The sequence below is a fragment of the Vicia villosa genome, linkage group LG4, assembly GCF_029867415.1.
Source record: "Vicia villosa cultivar HV-30 ecotype Madison, WI linkage group LG4, Vvil1.0, whole genome shotgun sequence".
In the NCBI taxonomy this organism is placed as follows: domain Eukaryota; kingdom Viridiplantae; phylum Streptophyta; class Magnoliopsida; order Fabales; family Fabaceae; genus Vicia; species Vicia villosa.
In genome coordinates this window covers 116,099,644-116,126,176 of record NC_081183.1, presented here as the reverse complement: position 1 = coordinate 116,126,176, position 26,533 = coordinate 116,099,644, and the positions used below count along the sequence as shown (strand labels likewise).

Genomic DNA, 26,533 nt, shown 5'->3' with positions numbered 1-26,533 from the left:
TTATGAGTTATCAAAGTTAAAATTGAGTAACTCTGACATGTTTAGAGTTGTGTTGATAATTCTGGGAGTAAGTGTTCTTTTACCCTGTTAATGGGCTGAGATGAGTAATAATATATTTTTGCTCTGCTGATGAGTATTTGTGAATAATTATATAATTATTGAGTTGTAATTATATAATATGTTGAGTTGAGTAATTCATAGAGGAATTGCAAAGATGATATTACATTAGAAAATTTGTGGGTTTAGAGAGGAACCTTCTTGAATATTAGATACGAGTATTATTTGTTGCTGGGTATGAAATGAGATGTTAATTGTTGTTTGAATATGAGTTGTGATTGTTATTACTATAATTTATGAATTCATGTATATCGAATATAGGTAGGACTTCGGTCTAACGAGGTTACGGTTCACGATCTCATGTTTAGAGAGGAACACAGTTCAGAGAGGAACATGAGACATGGATAATTCAGTAACATAACTCTAGCATCTAAAAACTTGGTACCTCATACCTCTTGAGGGAGGAATATATTGCATTACATAATGCATTGTGATTGTTGTTGTTGTTGTTGTTGTAAATTATGGTGTGAAAATGATAATTGATGTTACTGTTATTTGAAAACTATCCTGACTGTTTTATACACCAATAACATCTGTGAAGTTATTCTCACCCCATATTTATTTGTTTGTGGTGTTCTGTACTCTCATGGAATACAAATAATCAGGTAGAGGAGTAGCTGTTGTTGAGCTGGAGGATGACATTGAAACCTCTTCATTTATTTACTGCTTTTTCCACGTTATTTAGTTGTTGATGGTGCTCTGATTTGTAACACTGGGATTGAGACGTTTTATTTGTTGTTATGATGTCGCTGCTTTGGATTATTTGTTTAATCAAATATTTTATTTCATCAAGACAATTTTAAAGTATGTTTGAAATTGAGTTCCGTTGCTGTTTTATGTTTTATTTTGAAAGAGTATGTTTGTTGAGCATGTGTAACACCTGTTTTGGAGAAATAATTGTTTATATTTTATAAAAATGTTTTCAGGGTTTTAGGTTGTTACATAACCTCCGCTACCGATGTGATAATCTTTTTGGTTGGTGACTTGTAAGTACCTCTATAAGCGCTCTCTGAGTCTTAAGTTTGCCTTGATTCCGATGAGCCCGCGGAGCCCAATTCACTTAAATTTTTTATTACCTAAAAAAATAATTAAACCCAAATAATTTGATAGCGAAGACAATGTAAAATTATAAATATTGATGTTTCCTCTCAATCTTTTATCATATAATCTACCCCCTCGCATAATTCATCTTCATTTATGATAATGTAAATAAAAGATGTTAATTTTTTTAGTGGCTGAAAATTTGTTATTTAAAAGTGAATAAATGAGATATTACGAGTTTAAATTCACTTCTTTACGGTCTGATGTCTCTATATATCTATCAATTTGACTACTTAAGTGTATTATTAAAAGATTGTTAACTTTACTTCCACCAAAACCAAAAGTAACAAAGCTTATAATAGTATTATTATCCCAAAAACAACAATTTAAGAAAATGGAGTGATATAATTTAGTAGAGAGGTGGTGTGGATAGCAAAACAAAGGGGGTAATATCTAATAAGTGTCAAATGATGTATTGGGTCATGGAAAGATGATCCCATTTTGCATCGAAAAGGCATTTTCTTCCTTGTTGCTGTTAATCAACTACTCGTATACTCATCCTATACTCAACAACAACACCATCGCGAAGATTCATTTATGTAACACATGTTCCATTCCGTCATACTTCAAATTTCCTTCAAATTCTTTATATTTTCCCACCGTCTGACTCATCATCATCAATTCATCATCATCAATTTCAACTTCAACCTCTCTCGATAATTAATTAATAATAATCGAAATCAAAGTGCTCTCTGTTTGTTTCGATAACACTCTTTCTCTCTGTTTCTCGCGATACACTCTTTCTCTCTGTTTCTCTCTCATCGCGATCTTTCGAAAACCCTACTCTCTCTCTCTCTGAAGCTGCTCGTGTGGATCGAGCAGTTTCAATTTCGATTCATGATGAATTGTAGTGTCCTCAATTTCGCTTATTGATTCTCATAACCATGTGGTTTTCCTTCTGGAGATCCAAAGATCGTTTTTCCTTGGATCAACTTAGGTAAATTTTCATTCTCAATTTTCCTCAATGCCGCATAATCGATAATTTTTTCAATAATCTGCGTTTGTCTCTTATCCATAAGCTTATAATTTTATTTTGCATTGTTGTATATTTGTAATTCAAAGTTTAATTTATATAATGAATAGTGAAATAGTGAAAAAATGGTAGATATGTGCTTAACGATAATATAGCTGTTAAGATTAAGAACTGATTAGTGAGGAGCTCATATGTCTCGCACAAGAGTTGTGCTTTTGTAAAATAGGCACCGACAGCTATGAAGCACGGCCACCTCAAACACGACACTGACACGCAATACTGGAAATATTTTGAAAAGAATAAATAAATTAAATGTACACGCCTATTTTCAGAGGTGTCATACTAAATAGACTGTGAGTCTTATTTGTGATGATCAAGCTGCCTTACATATTGTCTCTAATTCCGTCTTTCATGAGCGAAACTATTATTATATTCGCGACAAAATTGTGTTAGGTGAGATTGATACTTCATTTGTTGGTTTTAGTAATGACCAATTGGTGGACATTTTCACAATTTGAGGACAAAGGATAACTTGCATCTGTGAAAAGTTTGATGCCTACAATCTGAAGGCATTAGCTTGAGGGAGAGTGTTGAGATATATGCTGATTTGATTCTTTACTATGAAGATATACTCTATATAATAATTATATTTTTATTAGGATTTATATTATGATTGATGTAGCCCCGATCAATTCCGTTAATTAAGGGGTTCTCCATGTACAATTTTCATTATGAATAATATCAAGCTGAGAGCTAATCTCTAAGGCTTCATTTGGGAGTATGGAGGGGAGGGGAGGGGAGGGGAAGGGAAGGTTTTGAGGGAAAAAAATATAAGGATTTAAGTGGGAAGAGTTTGTTTTTATTTAAAACACAAAATTCCCCTAATATGGGGAACTCAATTTGTATTGAAGGAGGGTTTTGGAAGCAACCCTTTCCCTTCCCTCCAAATTCCCAAACAAAGCCAAAGCTATTATGTACCAAAACTTTATTCCAAGTTAGTGTGTGATTGGGTAAACTTCATTGATATTCCGTTTTGTTTATTTACTATGTTGCCCTGCTGCCTTGTGTTGTTTAGGTACTTAGCTGATCAGTTATCAAAAGTTCAAATAGTTAATGAGGTTAATAAGGTAATAAAAACTTTAGCTATGATTAGAACATTCTGACTTATTTCTCGAGGTTTCCTCAACTTCTCTATTTTTATTATTTGTGAAGGATTTTGTTATTGAGGCACTGAGATCAATCGCGGAGTTGATAACATATGGTGACCAACACGACCCAAGCTTTTTTGAGTGAGATTCAGTTATGCTTATATTCCTTGGTATACTTGTTTTTATTCTGGCAATTTATATATCCTAGCTTGTGGCAGATTTTTCATGGAAAATCAAGTTGTGGGGGATTTTGTACGTGTTCTAAAGCTTAGCAGGACTATTAGTATTCCACTTCAGTTGCTACAAACTGTTAGCATTATGATCCAAAACCTTCAAAGTGAACATGCTATATGTAAGTTGTTTGTCAAATGGAGTTCCATTTCCGCAGTCGCGTTATTTTCTACACTGGATTTAACAATGTTGATGGGCTTGGCTTTCTTCTTTATTGTTACTTTTGCAGATTATATGCTTAGTAATGAACATATGAACTTCCTAATTACATATTCATTTGATTTCCGCAATGAAGAGCTATTGTCATACTACATATCTTTTTTAAGGTTGGTTTTAATGTATCCTTATACTACTACTACTACTACTACCAGTGTACAGCAGTTGATGGTTACTCTACACAACCTTTGTTTTTTGCTTCCCTTTGTATAATTTTGCTAACTTATCCTTTAATATCTTATGGTCATCATTGAAGAGCAATTGGTGGGAAATTAAACAAGAATACTATTTCTTTGCTTGTGAAGACTCGCAATGTAAGTTTTCTGCTTTGAGTCTTTTTGCTCTGATAATGATTTAGGTTATTAGCTTAAAAGTAATTTGTAAGATGTTCTTCTGAGCACTTAGACTTGGTTATAGACTTATAGTTGATCTCATGTTTATATCTTAAGAAAGGTAGAGACTAGAGAAGATACTTAGTTTTGATTATTTTTAGCTGTATTCCTGCGGCTAGAGAAGGTGGGTTATATGGATTTTATTGTGCTTTGAGAATATTTTGAAATTTTATTGCATCAAGAAAAAAAAGAAGAAATGAAAGAAAAACTTAATGGTTTAAATTCAACTAAACTTTGATATTTTGTGCAGTCTGGAAAAATTGCTAGTCCTGTAAGCCAGGTAGTCTAATCTTGTGAGATTTGTAATTTTATGGATCAATTTATAATTGGGCATCCCAGTCTTTCAAGGATAATTAACTTTAAATAATGTTTGTACTGGGTTGAAGATGTCAGATAAATCTGCTTTTGTTTTTGAGATGCCAAAATGTATTTACCATACTTATCTGTGCATTTAGGATGAAGTAGTTTCATTTCCACTATATGTTGAGGCGATACGCTTTGCCTTTCATGAGGAGAACATGATTCGCGCTGCTGTGCGTGCTGTGACCCTTAATGTTTACCATGGTGAGATTTTTGCTGTTTTTTGGAGGCTGTTTGATATACTTTTTCAGTTTCTTTCTTAATTCAGTTATCTTATGATTACGAATATTTTTTGTAATATTTTTATCTTCAATTTTCAGTTGGAGACCACTCTGTTAATAGATATATAACTAGCGCACCTCACACAGATTACTTCTCCAATCTGGTTTCTTTTTTTAAGAAGCAGTGTATGGATTTAAACAAACTGATCTCTGATACGCAGAAGTAAGACATACATATTTCTTATTTTGCATGTTACATTCAGATTTCCTTGTTTCTTAAAGAGAAATTATGGTTTCTGAGACAGAAATCCAGGCCCAGACTCAAAGGCTACCATTACGGCTGCTGTAGATGAAATTGAGGACAATCTATATTACTTTAGTGATGTGATCTCTGCGGGAATTCCTGATGTTGAAAGGTTAATAACAGACAGCATTCTGACGCTTCTGATTTTTCCAGTACTTCTTCCTTCTCTAAGGATAGTGGCTGCTAATGTATGAAACTTACTTTACGGGTTTCTCTGTTTACTTTTGATTTATGCTATTCAGCAAGATCTTATTAATGTTTAGTAGCATGTTGACCAGGATATACAAAGTGATGTTGTCACTTCTCTCTACTTACTTTGTTGCATCTTGAGGATAGTGAAGATCAAAGATTTGGCAAATACAATAGTTGCTGCACTTTATTACCCCATAGAGTCCCTTACAAAATGTTTTGGGGGTCAAGTCAATGGAATGATACCTGATAATGGTTTTACTTCTGAAGGCGACGGGATAGATAATGATAATCTCGCCAAGAATAATAACAAAGGCTTGGTAGTCAATATTCCATGCTCACCTAATTCTTCAGGTTTTCATCCACAGAGTATCACCATGCTAAATAATGGTAGCAGTTCGAATGTGGCTTTGAGGTATTAGTCAATATTTTGGGGCACTGATTTAAATTTGATTTTCTGTTGATATTCTTATGTTAGATTAGGAAAAATGATCTTCGTTTTATTTTTATTTTTTTTTGGGCACAATGATCTTCATATTTCTGCGCCTTTGGAACTGTGACACAGTAAATATATAACTGCGGTTGTCACTGTTGACAGACCGGCTGTGTTTGTTTATGATTGCTAGGTAGTCAATAGTGGCCTCGAGCAGTGCTATCGCGGTGGCGAGCGGAAAGTGGAGCGAATTAGGGCTGCGGTCGCAGGGGGTTTTGCGTGGTGTGGGTGTGGGACGGTTTGTGTTATGGATCAGATTCTGGGCCGCTTTCCCTTTTTTGCATAAAAATTAAAATTACCCCTTTAAAGTTAAAATGTTTTAAGAGTAATTTGGGGTTTCCCTTTAAATTTTAGTGATATTCCTCAAACTATTTAAATGTAGCAGTGTTTCCTATACTCTGCTCTGCTGTTCAAGCTTCATCTTCATGAGGTTCGTCTCCTCATCTTCCCTCAGCAGTTCCTCATCTTCCCTCTAGTTCGTTTCGTTTCTTTTCGTTCATTTCTTTTCCATCTGTTTTCCCCCCATTTCATTTCCTTCTGTCTTTTCCCTTTGTTTTTTCTCATTTCCTTTCCTTCTTTCTTTACCCTATGTTTTTTCTCATTTCCTTTCCTCCCTTCCTTCTAATGTTGGCTGGCGAAACTGTTGGGATATCAATTTGAGGTGGAATATAAGCCAAGACTGGAAAATGAAGCTGCTGATGCATTGTCAAGCTGTCACGAGGAAGGGAAACAGCATTGATTTCTTACCTGAATTGGCTGGATGGTGCTCAATTAATTCAGGAAGCTCAGAGCGATGTGATAGAAACTGGTACGAATAGGAAGTATTTGTGAATAACAACTGAATATTATTGATTAATCTCTGGAGAAAGGTAGATAACAACATACATTTACAAACACGTTCTTCCCAAGATTTGAGAGCTTGGCCTATTCCTTTCCCAAATGTTAGAGAGTTGGGTCTCTCCCTTACCAAATTCACTCTGAATTTCTAAGATAAACTGCCCCTGCTCAGCATCTTTCCTATTTATTGTTACACACCACCCAGAACTGAATAGGCATCTTGGCTAGTCTTTTCCTCTGAAAAATCAAAATTACCTCTTAAATTTAAAATGGTTTCATCTCTCTCGGCACTTCGTTCTTCCCTCTTCCGTTGTCTCCTGATCCTCCCTCTGCTCCATCGTTTCATTATTTGATTATGAATATTTTATGAGTTTTGAGTTATTTATATTTATAATTATTATATGTAATTTGTCCAAAAATTTTCAAATGGCGGTCATCCCGCCATACGCTATCCTGCCATCCCACTTTTTGGGCCGGCTGCTCCACGCCGCTATCCAGGATTGACTACTCTAGTAATGCGACACCCAAAGTTCTACGGTATTATTCTTTAATTGAAAGGGATTTTCCCTATTTCCTTTTGTGCATATGTTGGTTTCTATCAGATTACTTCATAAGGAACTGGAGATGGCTGCAAGTGATGAAACTGTACCTGAAAAGGTAATTTGACAGAGAGTTACTGTCGGGGAGTGTAGTTCTGTGAAGCAGAGCTTGATTAAGTGGAAAGACAGCTCAGCAGAAGATGTTACACGGGAAGATTATGAATATATGCTTGGGATGTATCCTGAATTTAACCTTGAAGACAAAGCTATCCTTATAGAGGGTGGTATTGATAGGAACGTGGTGGAAGATATGGGTCAGTCTGCATCAGTTAGAGAGAATGGGCCCGAAATATGGATAGTCTATAGTAGGCATAGTGTTACAGGGAAATAAAGGGGGACTGAGCTGGCAAAAAACATGGGAAGCAATTGATTAGTTAGTTATATAGGTGGGGAAGGGGGAGAGAGAGAGGGAGGTAGGAAAGAATTTCTGTTATTGAAAGAGATTGAGATCATCATGATATTCTTGGTGAGGGGAGCTTTTGGCTTTTGGGGTGATAAAATATACATTCTATCAGATTCTTCTTTTTCTAATCTGTAATTGTTGTCATGTTAATACAATTCACAGATTTTATCTATTCTTTTGATTAACTGTTCTATTACATGGTGTTTCTGATTGATGTAGGGAAGTTTTGCTTGAATATGTAACTGACGGGGCTGATTTACAAGTTTTGGGTTCCTTGAGTGTGCTTGCCACTCTACTGCAAACTAAAGGTTGTACATATGAATGTCTATTTGCTTCATCGTTGCACTAAGTTAAGTTTTCTTAACATATCCCATTTTGCAGAACTTGATGAGTCAATGCTAGATGGGCTTGGAATTCTTCCACAACGCAAACAGCAAAAAAAGCTCTTATTGGTAAGTTGCATCTGCCCGATTCTGACTTTTGTTGGTTAGTTAATTAGTTAATGAGTAGTTAGTAGTTTTATTGAGAGATAGTTAGGCAAAACAAGACATGCTGCCTATCAATAAATAGGAGGGGATTAGAGAGGGCGGCATCTTATCATTTGACAGGAATAGGGCCTTTTGGAATTGGAAGGTAGGCAGACCCTCAAAGTGCTGCCATTGTTTGTAATATACCTGTTGGCTCTATCACATAGTTGCTTTGTGAATACTGTTGAAGATACCCGCTTCATCCCCAAGTACCATTATTACTGTAATCTGTAAATAAAATAAAAAGAAAAAAGATGTTAAGAATTACTGTTAATTGTCTTGATGGAACTGATTATTATCCACATAATTCTTGGACTTGATATTCTATAAATGATGTGGAGGATGGTGGTGAAAGGCTCCCTTCAAGGCTGTGTGTTGGTGGCAAGAAAGCTGTCTTGTGGATAGAACAAAAAAGAGGAATGTTTGATGATGGACAGGAATAAAAATATGAATTGCTTGTAGAAATGAATTCGTTTCAATTAAGTTTTTGCTGGGAGCTCATGTTATACGGAAATAAAGTTTGGATACGTGAGAACTTGGTTTATATAATAATACATTATTATCGTGTTTGTCCCGTACAACATCGCAGTTCTTACCGTGGACCGGTAAGATTTCCCCTTCAACTTGAGCGGTACCCTAAACCTTAAACCCTAAACCCTAAACTCCTCTCTGATCCTACATAAGATCTTGATTTTGACAACCTTGGAAATAAGGATCATTTCAGTAGGAGGAGGGGAAGTAGTTCATAGTTTTATTCTAGTGAAGTGACTTGGTACTTTTTTTTGACTTTTGAATAATTCGGTCTACTTTTAATATGCTATTTGATTTCCATTGCATGTTTGTGCAGCAAGCTTTGGTTGGTGAGGCTTCAGGGGAAGAACAACTTTTTTCTTCTGAAACTAGTTTGACAAGAGATGGCATTGCATGCGAGCTTGATGTTTATCTTGAAAAGATCAAGGTTTGCAATTTCCTCTGTTTTCCGGTGTTATCTTGATGCATTTTCCCCCTACCATATAATTTTCACTTTTTCCTTCTTGAAGGCATGGTCAATTCTATCAAGTTTATTAGTCTTACTAGTTGGCTCGGCGATTAGATTTAAATATATCTGATTATTGTACTCTCCTCTTGATTTATTTTATATGGAGGTATATGTAAAGAAATGTGGTTGGACCTAACTCATCCCTACAAAACCGGCTTGTAGGGTGAGGATTGCCCCCACTTATAAGCACATGTTTAGGCTATATATTGTTCGATGTGGGACTCTTAACAACACCCCTCACGTCCAGGACTAGACAGCTGGAGTGTGGAAATAAATAGTGGGTGACCCGATAGCGGAAACCATAATAGACGACCCACCAGATCTTAAACGAGGCTCTGATACCATGTAAAGAAATGTGGTTGGACCTAACTGATCCCTACAAAACCAGCTTGTAGGGTGAGGATTGCCCCCACTTATAAGCACATGTTTAGGCCATATATTGTCTGATGTGGAACTCTTAACAGTATATATATATTCTGATACATCTAGATACAGTTTACGAAAGGTATACTTAACATTGTGTTTTATTATGATATACGTCTTTATAAAAGGTATATGCAAATTAATATAGGAAAGTTCATAAATAAGAAATCAACTATCCAAATAAAACAGTAGAATAGAAGATACTCTCCTAAATAGATTATATTTTACCTAAATAGATGATACTTTCCCACTGTAGACAGTAATTACATTTTTTGGGAAATCCATTGTCAAGTACAATACAATGCTCCCAGCTAGGATACTAGTGTATGTAGGGGTTTGGTAGTTGCATTTTCACTTCATCGTTCAATTTATTCCTTATAAGTTTGTTGCATACAATTAACTGGTACAAATAAAATGCACAAATACGACAGATTTTCAACAAAATTTTCAGGTACAGTTTGTACATCATATTCATAGATACAGATACTGACTAAATGATTGTTTGATATTTTGAATCTCTTCGTGACAGTTTCTAATAGATTATATCTGAAATTATAGTAATAATTGATTCACTTATTACTATTGCAATGTATTTGTGGAGCAAACTATTATGTTAGCTTCATTTTCTTCCTTGTTGATATTTATAAGATGTTTTGCTTGATAATGGCTTCCTTAGTTTTTGCGTACCATGTTTTACAGGAGCTGTATGGGGTATCTTTTCAGCTTCCAAATGTGATGCCAAGTCCTCGTGTACCTAGATTTCAGGTACATGTTTATATTTGATAGTCTTGTTGACACATACTTTGCAGAAATAGTCAAATAATTATACCTATTCTACATGGAAGTATCTGACTCCTTATTAGTAGAAATACCTTTCCTGATTTAGGTATTGAAAATGTAGCATCTAACATATTTGAGGATTACCATAGCACCTAAACATCATGGTTGTCAAATTCCTAGTAATCTCTGAATCATACAAGTTCGGAACTCTAGGTATTGAGATCAAGTTAACTGCTGAGAAAATCGTTTGTGTAAACTTGGGTTTACTTGCATAGACTTATATAGAGTTGTGACTGTGAGTGAGGACAAATGAATGAGCTTGCAACATAATGAATATTTTCCCTGGACATGCTAAATTACATTGGTTCAGTGTATTTGAAAAACTTAAAATGCAATAGCAGCATGAAAAAGGTCTTTAGTGCACAAACCATCTAATTTTCTGCTATAATGCATGTGTCCATCCATATATATTTTCCTGTTCCTCCATTCACAGCCGCATTATTATTGTGCCTTTAACTAGTGTTTTCTTTTTAAGCATTTCACCAATATTTGATACCGAGGCGGCCAATAGCATTGCTGGTCAAAGGAACTAATAGATTGTATGTATTATAAAATACTAGTATGTAGCTTACCTATCAAAGGATCTTCTAGACTAAAATGCTACTCGGATCATAATATGTGGTTGATTTTATAAATAAAAATGTAAGTACCTGCCTAACGGTAACAAATAAAATGAAGTTTGGAAGTTCACATGCGAAAATTTGAACAAAAATAAGTATCTGCCTGGTGTCACTAGTTTGACCATTTAGTTTATGCGATGATTTTCTAGATTCTATAGGATAAAATTACAATGCTCTAGTAAAAGGGTCTTTATCATTTTTCCACTTTCCACTCTGACATGGCATTTTTCAATAAAATGTCAAGCAATCTTATTTTATTATTACTTGATGTTTGAGCTTAGTAATTTTTTAATTTATACGGGATGTTTTTTTCAGGTGCTTGATGCATTAGTGAGCCTCTTTTGCCGTTCTAATATATCTGCAGAGACACTATGGGATGGTGGCTGGCTTTTACGCCAGTTGTTTCCTTACAGTGAGTCAAAATTCAACAACCACCACCTGAAATTGCTGAAAGTAAGAACATATGGGACTTTCAGTGTTTTATTATATTAATTACTCTCTCCGTCTCACAATAGGTGTTTTCTTTCCTATTTTTATTTATCTCTTTAGAATACTAATGTGATATTTATTATTTTTTTCCACTAATTTACCCTTATTTATTGTATTTTAATTCATATAACTACTCCACTACCTATTATTAATAAGACTATTTTAGTAAATGACTCTCATTTTATCATTGAAATCAACTCAATTAATATTATCTTAAAAAATGTGAAAACTTAAAAGAGGACACCTATTGTGAGACGGAGAGAGTAATAGGGACTTGGGTGTTATGTGGTGCCTAAGTCCAACATCAAGTAGTTTAATGACGTTGTTCTCCCCCCTTGACAGCCCATCTATAAGGGGGTTATTCCTAAATTAATGACGTTGTTCTCCCCCCTTGACAGCCCATCTATAAGGGGGTTATCCCTAAATTTTAGAAGGCTGATGTATAATATCCTGGAAAAAAATGTTCCTTTATTTGCGCACATAGTAGGTGTTTATGGCTTATAAGATGATCGCTTGCAATGAAAGCATTTGGGCCAATGACACATAAAATAATTTATAGCTATCTAATACATTAAATATATGGTTATAGACATGAAATAACCATATTCCCTTTTGATTATAGTGAATAATAAAATGAGTTTAATATCTGTGCTACGTGAATATCTTAATTTCAGTTACATTTATTTTCCTTCCGTTGCAGATTTCATACGAGAATTCTGCTTGTGCTCTTGAAAAGGAAGTTAAAGGTTTCTGGCCTGACCTTCTTATTACCGTTCTTTGTGATGAGTGGAGAAAGTGCAAAAGAGGTGATTTTAATATTTCTTGTTATGCCAAATGGATTTCTATGTTTGTGTGGCTTACTTTTGTGCTTGATTCATATAACTTTCGAACTCCAGCAATGGAGTCCTCATACCCTCCAAAAGAACCAAAGTGCGTGCTTTTTCCACCTAGGATGCTCTTTTCAGAAGGTAAGCATGTAACCTTGTAGTTTTTTCAGTATTTATTTATTTTCTTTGGCTTGTTGTTATGTCGAGAATAATAAGAAGGATTTTAATACTGTTTCTGTTGTTCCTACAGAAGATATACCTGAGGGATCATCATTTACTGCTGGAGAAAGAATGCATGAGTTGGTGAAGGTCTGCCTACACTTATTTATTGTCTTGTTATATTCTTATAAAACTGCACTGGGCATAACATGTCGTACAGTTGGATTTTCCTCCATTCCGATTCTTCTTAGATTGCTTACCTTTATACTGAAGAACTTTACATTGGTTCCCCCTCTCTCTTGTAGGTATTTGTACTTCTGCACCAACTTCAGATGTTCACTCACGGTAGAACTTTGCCTGAGCAACCTCTTATTTATCGTCCTTATGATCATCGTATGGATTCTCGAGCCCAGACTTCTGGACTTATGTCAGTTCCAAAGCCAGGCACTGAAATGAACCTTGGTAGGTGTTCTGAACTGCGATTTTGTGTATTCTCTCATGACTGGTTCTGTTTATATTTAGGTTGTTTACCTAGATATACTTATTAATAACTCTATATGCTATCAATGAGATTCCTAGTACTGATAAGCACCTCATTTATGATATGTACAATAGTAAGAGTTATCAGCCCCCGATAGTGGCACGGGTATTAAATTTCCTTTTATACCCCATATTTTCTTGAAAAGTTATCAGTCTTATATGTATTAAGTTTCCTTTTATACCCCATATTTTATTGAAGAGTTATCAGTCTTATTTATAAGAAATAAAAGATTACATCACTAAGGAAGCACCTTCAAAACAGTTGATACTAATTTTTTTAGTTAAAAATACCCTTAACACTTACTAAATGAAACCCACTCGCGTAGGGAAAATGAATTTAGTTAAAATTAAACTCACAATAAAATATGGGATATACAAGGAAATTTAATAACTAACGCACTTAAAAAGTGTGTTTGACAAAAAAACCTAATTGTTTATTTTTTACGTGCAGTTAATGCCGTGCCTTGTAGAATTGCTTTTGAGAGGGGCAAAGAGCGCCATTTTTGTTTTTTAGCAATCTCTGTAGGAACATCTGGTTGGCTTGTGCTTGCTGAAGAATTGCCTCTGAAGAAGTCCTATGGAATTGTTCGGGTTGCCGCACCTTTGTCTGGGTGCAATGTATGTATAGTTGTCTATTACCCTTGCATCTTAATCTTGAAACACGTAGTTTTATTAGCTGAAAATTGTACAAATTTATATTGGTTTCCATTCAGAAAGAATCCGCAAATCTATAATTTAAATATGTTACAATTATTTTTAATTTGATCAGTCATGTATAGTAATGTTACAATCATCTTTGTCCTCATTCTTTAGCCCAGGATTGATGATAAGCATCCAAAATGGTTACACCTGCGGATCCGGCCTTCTGCTTTACCTTTTCTGGATCCTGTCAAGTACAGTCCTCATGGGAAGTTAAAGACAAAAGCTTTTGTTGATGGAAGATGGATATTGGCATTCAGGGACGAGGAGTCTTGCAAAGCTGCTTTTCTCATGATTCTTGAAGAGATTAATTATCTATGCGACGAGGTTCATAGAAGAATAAAGCCTTTGCTCAAGCTAGAAACCGTGCTAGACATATCAAGTTCGTCTGCACCTGTTTCAGAGGATTCTTCTTCACATACATCACCTCCCAATTCATTGTAAGTTTTTGACTTAATTCATAATAATAGGCTGTTTACTCTAGGGGTAGGAAATTATTAAGTCTGTCACCCTTTTGTATATGCTCCCAAAATACATACCAGATTTGTAGATTAGAAACTGTGGCCTAGTGTCATTCTTTTTGTATACTAGTCTTTTCTTTCCTGATTTGTAAATTTACCCTTTTTCCCATTCTTTAGGAGCTCTAATTTAGGCCCCATATTTTTCTTTTATATTATACATTTGTAATCTCTGTATCAAATGTAAATTTGAGGGAACTCCGGAAAGAGTTTTATTTCCTCCTTGTTCAGACAGTTTTTGTTGTTTCTACTTGTTTTATATAATATAGAATAATGAAACCTTTTCTCAGTGCTAATGACAAGTACTTTAACCTCCCCATAGTTGTTATTTATTGAGTGATGTACACAACCCCACAATCATTTGCATTGTTTTCATAATACGATTACAGTTAGTTTAACTTTGATCACTACTGCGATATTCTAATTATTTGGGCTGTTCATGGAAAAGATGATTTCGCCATAGAATCCTTGGTTAATGAAACCACCTCATAGGTTGTTAGTTCTACTTTGTTAATGAAACTACCCGCCAAGGTGATTTCGCCATAGAAAAGGACTTAATCAACTAATCTTGAAAGATTACAAACAATCTATAAGAGTCTAGAAATACACTTTAGCCCTCTCAAGCATACAGACTAACAATTTGGTCACTTGAGGAATACAAATCTCAATAGATTTACAAATAAAAATGTTTACAAGATATTACTTTTGAATAAGCAAATTGAAACACAAATTTTAAGAACAAATGATAACACAATTTAATGAGCAACAACTCTTGTGTTCTAGATATTCTTAGAAAATAGATTTCTCACAATAGAGTGTTTAGAATAATTTCTCTAAGACATTTCTTTCTCTTTGAAGTTTGTTTGTTGATTTTGAAAATATAGCTCGAGAAGCGTGTATTAGCTTCTTGTCAATTAGCTTGATGTCAAATTGTTACATCTTCAAAGTATAGTGTCTCATATATATAATTCCATGGAGATGACTGAGAAGGACAAGTTGAAACTTTTCTTGTAGTTAGATGTAACAGCTCCAAAAAGATCGTGGGGGGGGGGGGGGGGGGGGTCAAAGAGCACACCAACGCCGGATTCGTACAATACGTCCTTATTGTACCATCTATCTTCTGGTATAAGTTTCCGATCATTCTTCTTTGAGATGTACTTCTGTTTTGAAGTACAAAAAGCATGGAAGAGATCAAGTAACATAGATGTTCCAAGAGAGTTAAGTCTTCAGAGTCAGAATGAAGTCTTAGACTATGTACAATGGGGGTGTTGAAATTTTTTTCCAACTGTTGAATTCATGCAATGATATGTTTAATAGCTTGTTTAATATGACGTGGATTACTTTGTGTTGAAAGAATTCAACATGTTGAATGAATGAGAGTGGGGGCCACATACAATATTTTGCAAAATCCTATTGGTTGTTGTGATTATTTGAATTTTCAGTGTGTTGTGAATGGTGGTAAAGTAGGGTATTGAATTTTATTAAACAAAACTATTGTAGTGAGTAAAAGTTGAATGTGTGTTGAATTATTAGGTGGAAGAGAGAGAAGATGATGTGGAGTATAAAAAGTGAAAAAGTAGGGTGTTGAATTTGGAAACCATTGTAAATAGTCTTAAGAGTTGAAGCAGCAGCTTATCTGAATGGTGCATCTTGATTTCTGAGCTGGATGCAAAAGCTTATTTAAGCCTTGAAATCTTGATTTCTGATCTGATAGAAGTTTATCTTTAGAAACACTTTCATGTAACCTTTTCTGATGAACATTCAACATTCATCAGAACTGTTGATGTCACTTCAAAAATTAGATGAATAGTTCTTCTAATGTGTGTTACGCTGATTCTGATGATTTTCTGGACATTAATCCTTAATAAACCGAAATAGTAAATCTGCACATTTAAGAAACTATTAGAGTACAAAGTTGTTACATAAAAGTATGTGTTGTTATCATTAAAATTTAAAAATTGAATGCAGAATCCAATCTTGTTCTAACACTATTTAACATAGTTGAATGACTTATTTACAAATGTTCAAATAAAGTAGGCTTTTAAGTAGGCTAGTAGACCAATCATGCCTTCGAAAAGACCAGACTCAGAGCTTAGGATAGGCTACAAGCCAAACTTATGCTTTGAATTTTTAGATGTCCCAAGAGAGTTAAGTCTTCAGAGTCAGAATGAAATCTTAAGTGTTGAAGCAGCAGCTTATCTGAATGACACATCTTAATTTCTGAACTGGATGCAAAAGCTTATTTGAGCCTTGAAATCTTGATTTCTGATTTGATAGAAGTTTTTCTTTAGAAACACTTTCATGTAACCTTTTCTGATGAATATTCAATATTCTTCAGAACTGTTGATGTCACTTCAGAAATTGGATGGATAGTTCTTCTAATGTGTGTTGACGCTGATTCTGATGATTTTCTGGACATCAATTTTTAATCAACCGAAATAGTAAATATGCACACTTAAGAAACTATTAGAGTACAAAATTGTTATATAAAAATATGTGTTGTTATCATCAAAACTTAAATATTGAACGCATAATCTAATCTTGTTCTAACACTATTTAACATAGTTGAATGACTTATTTACAAATGTTCAAATAAAGTAGGCTAGTAGACCAATCATGCCTTCGAAAAGACCAGACTCAGACTTAAAATTAAGCTTAGGATAGGCTACAGACCATACTTATGCTTTGAATTTTTAGTTGGTCAGGCTAAGGCTTGGCAAAGTCTAACTCGACCCAGCCTGAAGGTAGAGAAAAACACACGAAGCGGGGGCTTGAATTGGGTTTTTTAAAAACTTTTCACTTTAGAAAAACTATTCGCAAAAGTTAATGAGATAGTTAAGAGGGTGAAGAAAAAGTACACGTTCGCTTATACAAGTTTACCTTAGAAAAGGGTAATCTTGTCCACCCGCCAAGGTGATTTTGCCTTAGAAAAGGACTTCATCCACTAATCTTGAAAGATTACAAACAACCTCTAAGAGTCTAAAAAAACGCCTTAGCCCTCTCAAGTATACAGACTAACAACCTAGTCATTTGAGGAATACAAATCTCAACAAATCTATAAATCACAATGTTTACAAGATATTGCTACAAAAAATCAGATTGAAACATAAACAGTTTAACTCAAATGTTAAAAAAATCTAATGAGCAACAAATATTGTGTTCTAGATATTCTTAGAAACTATATTTCTAACAATGGAGTATTCATTACAATTTCTCTAAGATATTTTTTTCTCTTTTTCTGTTTGAAGTTTATTTGTTGAGTTTTGAAATATTGCTCGAGTAGTGTTGTTGTTCTCTATAATTAGTAGCTTCTTCAAAGGATAGTGTCTCACACACACACACACACACATATATAGTCCCAAGAAAATGACCGTTGAGAAGGATAAGTTGAAACTTTCCTTGAAGCTTGATGTAACGACTCCAAAAGGTCGTGGGGGACAAAGAGCACACCAAAGACGAAATCATACAATACGTCCTACAATAGTGGAAAAGTTGATGTATTGTTGTACCATATTGCTTCTATTACAAGTTATCTGATCATTCTTCTTTTTGAGATGTACTTCTCATCTGAAGTAGAGAGAGCAACGAAGAGATCATGTAACGTAGACGTTCCAAGAGAAAATATTCTTTAGAGCCAGAAAGAAGTCTTTAGAGTTGAAAGCAGCAGCCTATCTAAACGACGCATTCTGAATTATGAGCTGGAAGCAAAAGCGTATCTGATCTGAACTCTGATTTTGAATTGTAGCTTAGCTTCAAAACATATGTAATTCATTTCTTTGATGAGTCATTCAACATTCTTTAGAACTGCTGATGTCACTTCATAATTTAGATGAATAGTTCTTCTAAATGTGTAATGACGATGATTCTGATGATTTTGTGGACAACAATTCTTATTCAACCAAAATATTAAATCTTCACACTTAAGAAATTATTAGAGTACAAAATTGTTACATAACAAATATATGTGTTGTTATTATCAAAACTTAAAGATTGAATGCAGAACCAAATCTTGTTATAACAATCTCCCTCTTTTTGATGATGATGATGAATAATGTTTACAGGGTAATATCACAAAAAACAAAATAAACAAATCATAATTTAGATAGAGAAAACTCCCCCCTGAGATGTACAGGCTCCCCCTGAGTCAAAGACTTACAGATTTTAGAAAGAAGGGATATCCGAGCATTGTTTGGAAGACTCCACCTGATTTAAACAATCTCCACCTGAATCTAAAACTTAAGACTTTATTAGAAATGTAAGGTTTTCTAAGCTTTGTTTGAATTTTATCTGATCTTGTTATAAACATTCACTTAATCAGAGCATCAGATATCAGAGCACTTAGATCTTTACGTATCAAAGCTCGTGAATTTTCATAAGTCAGAGTGTATATTTCTCATGTGACTCTGGGCTTGGTGAACCAGATCTGAGCATGATAGTATCAAAGCATTATGATTTCTAGTATTAGAGCACATCTGATTAATTAGTATCAGAGCATTTGAATCAGTAGTATCAGAGCGTTTATGGTTAAATAGTACTAGAGCTTTAAGACTTGGGAACTAGATATTTCTGAACATTAGAGCATGTATCCTCAGATATTTATCTTATCAAATATTTCTAACCGACCATAAGAAGTTTTCTCATCTTTATCAAGATATAATTCGTTTATCAGAATTAGTGTATTCATGAATCTTGAATTTTTTAAATCTTTAAATCTTATTTTTCAATGAAAATATAAGCAGCGAGATTTGTTGAGAATTAGATATAGATCAAAATCATCATCATATTTCTCCCCCTTTTTGTCATAATAAAAAAGTTTAAGACAATAAATAATTGATTTCATCATGATTAAGCACATAATAAGGAACAGAGAGAGAAAAATGAAGACACAAATTTCATTTCATTGAAAGAGAATTTACATCATTTGAAACTCAAATGAAACACGAGAAGAACCCAGATAGGATCAAAACCTAAGAGAGTAAATAAAAGGAGTAAAAGACAAAATGAAATTTCATCCAGATCTTGCGATCATAATAATTTCTATTTGTATTGATACACCCTTCCACTAGCTCCCACAAAGGTACGCCAGCCTTCATCATCTGAATCAACATGAAATCTGAAGGAACTTGTCTTCAAAGACTTCATCTTGGATACATACACTTTTCCAGTATTTGAAGTTCCAGTGGTAGATTCAGTTAAGAATAAACTTTTCGAAGGATCATAATTGGGTAAGGAGCACTTTTTGGAAGAACCTGGATGATTAACAAGATTATCTAATTTGATTTTCTTTTTACAGGCGAATGTTTCAGATGCCATGATAGAAAATAGAAGGAGAGAAAAAGTGAAACTGAAAAACTGATGAAGAGATGAAAATAAAAGAAACAACAAGGACTCTTATAGGAGGGGAGAAAACGTAACTGACAAGGGAATTGATTTGTTACGAAACATATCAATCTTGAAAAACTCAAAGCCGTTAAGACAGATTTTGAAATAAGAGAGATTAAAAGGACCATCATTTCCAAGACAATTGTCAGAGAAATAAATGGTAAAAGACAAACGAAGTAGGAAAATAGAAGTTTGTGCTTAACCAAATTTATTCTCAATTAAAGCATTTCTTAACATTTCCAATCATAAACATATAGGGTAGGAATATAAAGAATTTTTAACTATTCTCAAAACAAAATTTCCCATTCCTCGATGTTTTGTTCCAATAAATTGGTATGATATAAGTGACATAAGTCAAATCATATACTCTTATTTGCAAAACCCGTGACTTAATGTTCTTAGAGTCAAGAATACCAACAGGTTTTTGACTAGAGATGTTTCTGACCAAGACATATTCTAACTTGTAGAAGTATATTTGACCGAAGCAAATAACACATATATTGTCAAGATTCATTCTGGACATAACTCTATTTTCAGGTGTTAATGAACAGAAATCTATCTTCAGCTAAGGGTTTTGGAAAGATATCAGCCCGTTGATGGTCTGTATCTATAAATTTTAAAAGAAGGTTCTCGTTCTGAACATGATCTCTAATAAAGTGATGCTTGATTTCAATGTGTTTAGCTCTTGAGTGTAAAATAGGATTCTTACTTAAGCAAATAGCAACAGTATTATCACAAAATATAGGAATATTACTTACGTAGATCTGAAAGTCTTCCAGTTGACTTTTCATCCAGAGTATCTGAGTGCTGCAATGTGATGCTAATATATATTTTGCTCCAGCAGTAGATGATGCAATTGTTGATTGTCTTTTGCTTGACCATGAGATAAGATTTTCACCCAGAAACTGACTGTTTCCAAAAGTGCTTTTGCGTTCAATTTTATCTCATGCATAGTATGCATAATAAAAACTTGATAGCTAGTATTCTGATTATTTCTTATACATCAAGCCAAGGTTAGTTGTTCCTCTCAGATAATTTAGGATTCTCTTAATAGTTGTTAAGTGAGTTTCCCTCGAATTTGATTGAAAACAAGCACATAGACAAAAACATAATAGAATATCTAGACAATAAACAGTCATATATAGAAGAGATCCTATCATACCACGATAGAGCTTCTGATAAAACTTTGTGCTTACTTACTCCTTTTCAAGAATGCAAGTAGGATGCATAGGAGTCTTTAATGGTTCGCAATCTGTCATATTAAATTTCTTCAGGAGTTTTTTTATATATTTGCTTTGATGAATGTATGTAGCTTCTGAGGTTTGATTGATTTGTATACCCAGTAAGACTTTGACTCTTGCATCAAGCTCATTTCAAATTCATCCTGCATTAGCTTAGAAAATTCTTGACAAATAGATGGATTCGCAGAGCAAAAAATAATATCATCAACATATATTTGACATATCATAAGATTGTTTCTAGAATTCTTATAGAAGAGAGTAGTATCTACTTTGCCTCTTGTAAACCATTCTCTAAAAGAAACACACTTAGTTTATCATACCAAGCTCTGGGAGCTTACTTAACACCATACAGTGGTTTCTTAAGTTCAAAGACATGTTGAGGAAACTTAGTACTCTCAATACCAGGAGGTTGATGAACGTATACTTCTTCAGAAATATATCCATTTAAAAAAGCACTTTTGACATCCATTTGATATAAGATAATGTTATTATTAACAAAAAATGAGATTAGAAGACGAATAGATTCTAACCCGGCGAGTGGAGCAGAGGTTTAATTATAGTCAATACCCTCTTGTTGACTGTAACCTTGTGCAACAAATCCTGTCTTGTTTCTGACAACTTCACCTTTCTGATTCAGTTTGTTCTTGAATACCCATTTTGTTCCAATAACATGAGTTCCTTTAGGCTTTGGTACCAAATCCCATACATCATTTATGGAAAATTGATTTAGCTCTTCTTGCATAGCCAGAATCCATTCATTATCTTGAAGTGTTTATTCACAAGAAGTTGGTTTTATCAGAGACACCAGACCCAAAAGAATTTCTTCAGATTACTTGAAAGTGGACCTAGTTCTGACAAGTTCAGTTTTATCTTCCAGAATCATATCTTCAGATAGCGTTAGTATTTGTCTTTTCCTTTTCTAAACAGATGGAACTTCAGAGAGTTCTGATGTATCATCAGAAACTTTATCTTCTGAATCCTTGATATTTTCTCCAAGTCCTGCAAGTGTAATCTCTAGATTTGCAAAACTTTCAAACAACTTTGACTTTTCTAAGTCAAGCTTATCATCAAATCTAACATGAATTGATTCTTCAAAAATACGTGTTTCTGTATTGTATACTCTGTAGCCTTTAGAGCATTATGAGTATCCCAACATAATACACTTTTGTTCCTTAGAATTAAATTTGTTCAGATAATCTTTAGTGTTCAGAATAAAACAAGTACATCCAAAAGAATGAAAATATGAAATGTTTGGTTTTCTTCCTTTGCATAATTCATAAGTAGTCTTTTCAAGGATAGGTCTTATAGAGATTCTATTATGAATATAACTTGATATATTCATAGCTTCTGCCCATAATTGCTTAGCCACATTTGTTTCACTGATCATGGTTCTGGCTATTTCTTGCAATGTCCCATTCTTCCTTTCTATAACTCCATTTTGCCGTGGAGTTTTAGGATAGGAGAAATCGTGAAATATGCCATTAGAATCAAATAGCTCTTCAAAATGTTTATTTTCAAACTTTCCACCATGATCACTTCTGACTCTAAAAATCTTATAATCAAACTCATTTTGCACTTTAGAACAGAAACTGGTGAATGCGGAATGTGATTCATCCTTATGCTTTAGGAATATAAGCCATGTCCAACGACTATAGTTATCAACTATAACAAGTCCATACTTCTTATCATTTTCAGATGCACTTTTCACTGGACCAAGCAAGTCAATGTGTTGAAGATCTAAAGGTCTAAAGGTAAAAACAACACTTTTAGATTTGAAGGACGTTTAGGAAAACTTGCCTTTCTGACATGATTCACAAAGAGCATCTGAAGAGAACTTCAGCTTAGGTAAGCCTCTGACTAACTCAAGTTTCTTCAACTGAGATATCCTTCTCAAGCTAATATGACCAAGCGTATATGCCACGCCCATTGCTCTTCATTTATACACATTAAGAATTTTGCATTTTAAATTTTAAGATTAGAAAGCTTAATCTTATAAATGTTGTTTTTCCTCTTTCTAGTGAAGAGAATTGTGCCATCTTTTTTACTAACATCTTTTCACAATTTCTGATTAAATATAATATCATAGCCATTAACCCTTCAACATAAAGTACATTAGAAATAGAAGAAAGATATCCATTACCAACTATTTCAGATCCTCTAATTCTTCCTTTCTGATTTCTTTCTCAAGGCTACGTAACCAGCATCTTTAAGTTCCAGATTTTAGAGCATATGCTTTCTTCCCGTCATATGACACGAGCATCCAGAGCCCAGGTACCACGATTGGTGTTTTGACTATGCTAAATAGGATATCTACAACATAAACTATTTTATCTTTTGGTACCCATAATCCTTTAGGTCCTTTAAAATTAGTTTTCCCAGAGTTTCTAAAAACTTTTGGTTTTTTGCCTTAATAATATTCAGTGTCTGTGCTTCAGCATACAGATAAGATAAGGGAGAAAAAGGTTGATTTTCTTTAGGTGACTTCTGATCATCATCATAAGGATCATAACCAATTCTTCTTTTTCCATTACGACTAACACCATAGATCATTGAAGCCATCTTGCTTCTATCTATATTTTTGTTTAAGAATTTTTGAAATTCCTTATCATATTTGTATATGATAGTTTTAGAGGATAAAGAAGCTTTAGAAAGAACTTCTTCAAGTTTTGAACATTTTTTGTTTAGAAACTCATTTTCTTTTTCTAAAACGAAAATATTTCCTTTTTGTTCAGAAACTTCTTTCTCTAGCTTACCATATTCTTCAATTTCATATTCATGAACACTTTTAAGGTTCTTGAATTTTTGTTGAAGCATATGATACCTTTTTAGAGAGTCAGATAAAATTAATTCTAATTAAGCACGAGAAAGTTCAGAAAATACCTGTTCTGAGTCAGACTCGGTATCTGTTGAGCATCCTTCTGATGTTGTAGCCACGATTTCTACATTTGCATGTTCCTCATCAGAGTCAGAATCATCCCATCTTGCCACGAGAACTTTTATTCTTTTCCTTGAAACTTCCTTTTCTGTAGTTTTATTTTTTGGTGCTTTGTTTCTTGAGCTTTGGACATTAATTTCTGTAGTGTCTTGGCTCCTTGTATTTGTAGCACGTAACATCTCAGCTCGATCTTCCTTTTCCAGATATTTCTGGATGATCTTCTCTATTTCTGGATCCTCGGAAGTTGTTTTGTCTTTTCTTCTAGAGTTGTTTGTCTCTTCTGGATAGAAGTGACAACTCATCTTCATCATCAAAAACTTCATCGTCAGAATCTTCGATTTCTTAGATTGGAAGGCATTGTTCTTTTTTGACTTGGTCCTTTCTGATTTGGACCTTAGAGCAACTGATTTTCCTCTTTTTTGAGGCTCATCTTCTTCTAGATCTATTTCATGACTTCTGAGAGAGCTACCCAACTCCTCAAGAGTTATGTTATTTAGATCCTTAGCAAGTTTTAACGCAGTTACCATATGTCTCCATTTCTTGGGTAGACTTCTAATGATCTTCTTAGCATGATCAACCATAGTATAACCTTTGTCCAAAACCTTGAGTCCTACGACCAAAGTTTGAAACCTTGAAAACACGGCTTCCATATTTTATTCTTCTTTGAAAGACTCATATTTTTGAACTAAGGTCAAGGACTTAGTTTCTTTAACTTGAGCATTGCCTTCACGTGTCATTCTTAAAGAATCAAGAATGTCTTTTGTTGTATATCTATTTGTAAGTTTTTCATATTCATTATAGGATTTAGCATTGAGAATGATGGTTCTAGCTTTATGATGATTTTTGAATATACGTTTCTGTTCATCATTCCTTTTGCTTGCGGGAATGGGAATACCAACAACAGAAATAGGTTCTTCATACCCATTTGTGCCAAACTCCCAAAGATCAATATCACAGCCTAGAAAGAAACTCTCTAGTCTATCTTTCAACTAGTCAAATATTTCTCCATTAAAGACTGGAGGTTTTACATTGTAACTATCTCTTCCATGAGTGTTAGCAGCGGTTGCCATTTAGAAGTTTTTCTCACACTGGACCTCTTTACACAGTTAAGTGTTCGATATAAAAATCAACAAAGAGCCAGAGCTCTAATTCCAATTGAAGGTAGAGAAAAACACAAGAAAGGGGGGTTTGAATTGGGTTTTCTATAAACTTTTTCCTTTAGAAAAACTAATCACAAAAGTTAATGAGATGTTTAAGATGGTGAAGAAAAAGAACACGTTCAGTTATACAAGTTAACCTTAGAAAAGGCTAATCATGTCTACCCGCCAAGGTGATTTCACCTTAGAAAATGACTAAATACACTAATCTTGAAAGATTACAAACAACCTCTAAGAGTCCAGAAAGACACCTTAGACCTCTCAAGTATACAGACTAACAACCTAGCCACTCGAGGAATACAAATCTCAACAGATTTACAAATGGCAATGTTTACAAGATATTGCTACTAAAAAGCATATTGAAACATAAACAATTTAGCACAAATGTTAATACAATCTAATGAGCAACAACTCTTGTGTTCTAGATTTTCTTAGAAACTAGATTTCTCACAATGAAGTGTTTAGTACAGTTTCTCTAAGATATTTCTTTCTCTTTTTCTCTTTGAAGTTTATTTGTTAAGTTTTGAAATATTGTTTGAATAACATTGTTGTTCTCAATGAATTAGCAGCTTCTTCAAAGGATAGTGTCTCATATATATAGTCTAAAAAAAATGACCGTTGAGAAAGATAAGTTGAAACTTTTCTTGCAGCTTGATGTAACGGCTCCAAAAGGCCGTGGGGGAGAAATAACACACCAAAGACAAAATCGTACAATACGTCATGGAATAGTGGAAAAGTTGATGTATTGTTGTACCATATTGTTTCTATTACAAGTTATTTGATCATTCTTCTTTTTGGGATGTACTTTTTATCTGAAGTAGAGAGAGCAACAAAGAGATCATGTAACATAGACGTTTCAAGAGAAAATATTCTTCAGAGCCAAAAAGAAGTCTTTAGAGTTGAAAGCAACGGCCTATCTGAACGAAACATTATGATTTCTGAGCTATAAGTAAAAGTGTAACTAATCTGAACTTTGATTTTGAAGAGTAGCTTAGCTTCAGAACATTTGTAAATCCTTTTTCTGATGAGTCATTCAACATTCTTTAGAACTGCTGATGTCACTTCAGAATGTAGATGAATAGTTCTTCTAATGTGTGATGACGTTGATTCTGATGATTTTCTTTTTAGCAATCCTTAATCAACAAAAATAGTAAATCTGCACAGTTATGAAACTATTAGAATACAAAATTGTTACATAATTAATATATGTATTGTTATCATCAAAATTTAAAGATTGAATGTCGAACCAAATCTTATTCTAACACAGCCTATTCCCTCTCACTATACAACTTAATTAAATTAATAAATTTATTAAGATGACACATAATTTATTTTAGGCTTAATTGCAACTTTGGTCCTCCTATTTTGTCTTTTATTCTATTTTGGTCCCCTCATTTTTAAAACCGCGATTTTGGTCCCCCTTTTGAATTTTCTATTGAAAAAGTGACAAAAACAGGGACTAATTTTGCAGAAAAAAGTAAAATAGGGGGACGAAAATTGCACTGAAAACTTAAAAAGGGGACTAAAATAATGATTTTTAAAATAGAGGGATC

At 33.9% G+C, this 26,533-nt stretch overlaps 1 protein-coding gene across 5 annotated transcripts; it reads left to right on the top strand.

Annotated features, from left to right (window-relative positions):
- The first annotated feature begins 1,660 nt into the window (after window positions 1-1,660).
- LOC131595082 (protein TRANSPARENT TESTA 9-like) lies at window positions 1,661-14,499 on the top strand. Of its 5 annotated transcripts, none has more exons than XM_058867327.1 (22): window positions 1,663-2,155; window positions 3,267-3,318; window positions 3,404-3,480; window positions 3,558-3,691; window positions 3,800-3,896; window positions 4,043-4,100; window positions 4,429-4,458; window positions 4,634-4,742; window positions 4,859-4,982; window positions 5,065-5,251; window positions 5,330-5,667; window positions 7,804-7,892; window positions 7,966-8,036; window positions 8,959-9,069; window positions 10,273-10,338; window positions 11,349-11,486; window positions 12,223-12,328; window positions 12,419-12,490; window positions 12,600-12,658; window positions 12,814-12,970; window positions 13,500-13,666; window positions 13,862-14,499. In XM_058867327.1, exons 1-22 carry the CDS (start codon window positions 2,103-2,105, stop codon window positions 14,189-14,191), a joined length of 2,625 nt encoding a protein of 874 aa, XP_058723310.1. In that variant the 5' UTR covers window positions 1,663-2,102; the 3' UTR covers window positions 14,192-14,499. The 5 variants fall into 5 exon arrangements, with proteins under 5 accessions (XP_058723309.1, XP_058723310.1, XP_058723312.1 ...); XM_058867328.1 differs by having other exon boundaries at window positions 1,665-2,155; window positions 5,342-5,667; XM_058867330.1 differs by having other exon boundaries at window positions 2,137-2,155; window positions 3,404-3,452.
- The last annotated feature ends 12,034 nt before the right edge of the window (window positions 14,500-26,533 follow it).